This window comes from Atta colombica, unplaced genomic scaffold (genome assembly GCF_001594045.1).
Source record: "Atta colombica isolate Treedump-2 unplaced genomic scaffold, Acol1.0 scaffold101, whole genome shotgun sequence".
NCBI classification, from domain to species: Eukaryota; Metazoa; Arthropoda; class Insecta; order Hymenoptera; family Formicidae; genus Atta; species Atta colombica.
This window is the reverse complement of record NW_017259186.1, coordinates 379,918-384,243: the sequence shown is the minus strand read 5'-3', so window position 1 is coordinate 384,243 and position 4,326 is coordinate 379,918. Positions and strand designations below refer to the sequence as shown.

Here is a 4,326-nt window from a genome sequence, read left to right as displayed (position 1 = left end):
TCTATATATATATGCATTTACGTATTTTTCTTGATTTTTTCTTAATATAATATTGTTCTTATATTTGTCGATTTTTAAAAATATTTCTTATATACTCAGACAAATATTCATATTTTTTATTTCAAGATCTTTTTAATATTTAAAATGCTAATACAACTGATTGATTTATAACTATTTACAACTGATTGATTTATAAGATTGTACTTAAGATAGTCTCAAACATAAGAATCGATTATGGATATTGGTCTTAATATCATTTTATTTTTTATCTTATATATTTTTAGCTGCTCTTGTGAACGAACACGTTTTTTATTGTAATAATTAACACTGATAAATCATATTTTGTGAATTTTATAATTAAGTAGTTCTACGAATATCTGAACAAGAATAATACTACAAAAATTTGCAGAGAAATTATCGAGAATATACTACGCAATATAATATTCATATGGCAAGTATTACGACTGAAATATTTAATTTTGATGTGTGTATTGTGCGAAGCATAAATTCATAATGAATAATAATATATCGAGTGAATACAATATATGCACAAGAGTAAAATCATCGTAATTACATTTTACAATGATTGAAAGTCAAAACGAATGAAAGTCTGTAAGCAATCGATTAAGTAGGAATTCGAATTAAGGAACTATTTGTGTTTAGCAAGCATTCCGCTAGCTCATGCGTGTCGCAACACACAGACTATGCTACAGTATACTACACCACTGCTTGTTCGTCGACAACCTATCTGACCGGTTCTTGCACCTGACCAAAAGCAACAAAGGGAAGGAACGAAATGGAATGCCTTTCTCCGTTGATTCTCCTGGATAACCGAATGAGACGATAGCCGCGATACTTCTTGAATTCGAATTTAATTTGTGGATTTGTGGTAAATCATATAATTAAAAATATTATCGTATATTTCGATCGATTCAATCATTTCGCAATCAACGACTTGTTGCAAAATCTATGCGCGAAAAGCTAAGAACAAATAAGACCTCTTTTCGTAGTATCTCGATAATATCTCGATTCTACTTTCTTAACAAATTTTCCAAATAGTAATTGATATAATTCAGATTTCAAAAAATTTCGCAGTAAATGAAATCACATTATATCGGCAATTTCTCGACACCAATATAAATAACACGAGATAATTTAGTCAGGCGATTGGAATAATTTTGCGAGAAATGGACTTTCTACTTACCCAAAAGTGGCTCATGATATTAACGTCCATCGTCCTGATAATAAGTTCGTCCGGAGTATCCAGAAATTTCATTCCCGTAACAATGCCCGCATTATTGATAAGAACCGTTACCTATAATATATTAGGTGTAGTAAAAAGAAATCCATTATTTTTCCATTCAATTTCATGCAAAAATAATGGATTTCTTTTTACTATATCTAATATTATCTAATTGTAAGTAAAATAAATAAATTTTAAAAAATAATTATTTTTTATTGAAAGTTGTTTCAAGCTTGTACGAATTTTTTTGTGCTTGCAAAGAAATAAATACTTTGCATAAATACTTTGCACATTCAAGTGAAAATAACGATTAGAGAAAGTATGCATAATACATACTATACTGAACACAAAGTGTCAGAGGCATATCTAAAACGACAAAAAGCCATGCTTTTTGCAGTTCTTAAAATAGGTTGGACTCACATATCAAGCCCAGCGTATCGCAATACTATAGCGTAATATAAACAATTTCATAATATCGTCCGCAAGAAAGTTCTCATCGCGTGATGAATAAATTGACTAATCACAGATAATTCGTTTCCTAAAAAAATGCTTCTTTCACGTTGTATCGAGCATTCTACTCATATCAAATGTGAATCGCAACATAAATCAAAATTAATAACAAAGAAAATAATCTTAGACTGCATTCCGAGTTACGTACGAAGCGCATGATATATCGTTTTATTTTTCTTTATTATTATTAGTGAACAACAAAAACAAATGATGCATCAGGCGCTTCATGCGTAACTCGGAACGCATCTCTTAAATGCATTGATATTATAATTTATAATAAGCGAATTTTTAGATAAGAGAACAGCCTTCGACCGATTTGTCTTTCGACATTATGTTTCGAACAAACATATTTTCGATTAATTTTATTCGATTAATTTTATTAAATAATTAATAGAATAATTTTTATTAAATAATTAATGAAATAATTTTAACTCGATATAATTTTTCTTGAACGTGATAAACGCAATGATATCATTATCATACGTTTGTAGCACATTTATACTTTAAATTGGAATAATTTCAGTCTTTCATAAAATAATATCATTATCAAAGCTTTACTTTTCATTACTTTTTATGGTAAACAATTTGATGACGATGTTGCAACTTTTAATGATGATAACGCTAACTAACTAAACGCTAAGGTTGTGCTAAGGTTAGAAAAGTCACTTTGAAAAATAACTTGTCACCATTACGCGTTACTTACTAAAAAAAAAATAATAAGTAACGAATAAAAAGTAACAAATTAGGAATTATTTTTTTCAGTAACGAATGACTTTTTCAACTCATTACAAGTAACAATTGACTTTTCTAACTTCGATGTTAGCATTACCAAATAATTATTATAACAAGATAATGGCGTTATAACTAACTTCTTACTTGTTAACCTGCAAAATACGTAATAATTATGTTTACCTTGCCGATCTCTTTCCTGATAATTTTGGCCTTTTTATAAATATCTGTCCGATCGCACAAGTCGCAAACGTAGCCATAACACGTACCTCCGGCCGCCCGAATAAGTTTAATAGTTTCCTCAATGCCTGAAATAAAATAAAAACTGTACGAAAACGCTATATGTCTTATACTTTATTTATATAGTATTTCAACAGCAATAATTACGTGCGTCTTATATCTTCTACTCAGAAAACAAATTTATATTATGAGGTGTAAGTGAAGTACTACAAGTCAAATTTACAAAACAGAAGAAAGTCCTAAGAGAAAAGAATAGTAATTTTTACATTAGTTGCGTTCAGCAGAATGTTTCTTTTCCTATTGTTCGAAAGTTTTCTTCGCGCTCATTGGATAATATTTTTAGATCTAAAAATATAATCCAATCAGGATGAAGAAAATTTCCAAAAATTAGAAAATAAACATTCTGTTAAATGCGATTATTACAAAATCGTTGTTGCTTTCTTATTGATTTTAATCTACTTCATTATAACATTGCAGACTTACAAGCTATGTTCTATTTTAGAAGAAATAGTGATCCATTGTTAATATCTCTATAAAAAATTTTCAATTATACATGTATAAGCATTACACACTGTCCTGGTGCAAAAAAGGACCCCGCACAAACTCTGGAAATTAAATTTCGGTCGAATTGATTGAAAATTTGATATGTTATAGATCTTATTGTCCTGATAAAAAAATCTCCACAGGCACGATTATAATGAATCATTTCATTTTTTAAAATTAATACTACAATATCTTATTTTCAACGAATACGGTGCATTCCTATGTCATTATTTGCATTTTCTATTTTTATATATATATATTTAAGTAAAGAATTATAAAGATAATATTGGTTCTCATAATACGGAGTGCTTGATTATTATAAGTCTCCTTATTTCTCACAATGGAATGCTTGTTTATTTAGAATCCCCTCGCCTGTCGGGATAGTTAAATCTCTAAAATCAAGTTATCGATCTCGATATCTTTATAGCTTTTTTATAAGAAGCAATCAATTCAACATTATCCTTATAACATTTTTTAATTTAAAAATATACACAAAAATTGCAAATAATGATAGGAATGCACCGTATTCATTAAAAATAAGATAAAATATTAGCTCGTTTTAAAAAAAGACATTTCGTAAAAGTGAAACTATTCACTATAAGGGATCGTGCTTGTGGAAATTTTTTATCAGAACAAGATCTACAACATATCAAATTTTCAGCCAATTCGACCGAAATTCAATTGCCATAAGATTTGTGCGGGTCTTTTGTAAGAGTTTGTCTGAAAAATATAAAAAAAAAATAAATTCTGATATATTTAAACAGATATGGATAGGGAAAATATTTCATTTTGTCTGTAATTATACGAATTTGTATGAATTTGTATATTTCGACAATTTTGAATGAAAATAATTTAGAAAGAAATTTAGAATTCAGATACATTTGACATTTTTTCTTTACATTTCGAACAATTTTGAACACATTCGGATAAATTTTTCCACCATGGTAATAATTACATCTAATAAAAAAATAATATTTTATATACACACGCACGCACGCACGCAAGCATGCAATCACAAAAGATTGCAAATAATAACTTAAAATTATAATCATTTTAATTAT

General features: G+C 28.2%; 1 protein-coding gene across 2 annotated transcripts in view; it reads right to left on the bottom strand.

Annotated features, from left to right (window-relative positions):
• Window positions 1-4,326, bottom strand: part of LOC108686954 (short-chain dehydrogenase/reductase family 16C member 6-like) — a 41,341-nt gene that overhangs the window by 15,491 nt on the left and 21,524 nt on the right. For both annotated transcript variants that reach the window (XM_018192490.1, XM_018192498.1), the window contains exons 3-4: window positions 2,666-2,790; window positions 1,205-1,315 (exon numbers count right to left, since the gene is read on the bottom strand). In XM_018192490.1, coding sequence (XP_018047979.1) covers window positions 1,205-1,315; window positions 2,666-2,790 — 236 coding nt within the window. The remainder of the gene's footprint in view (window positions 1-1,204; window positions 1,316-2,665; window positions 2,791-4,326) is intronic.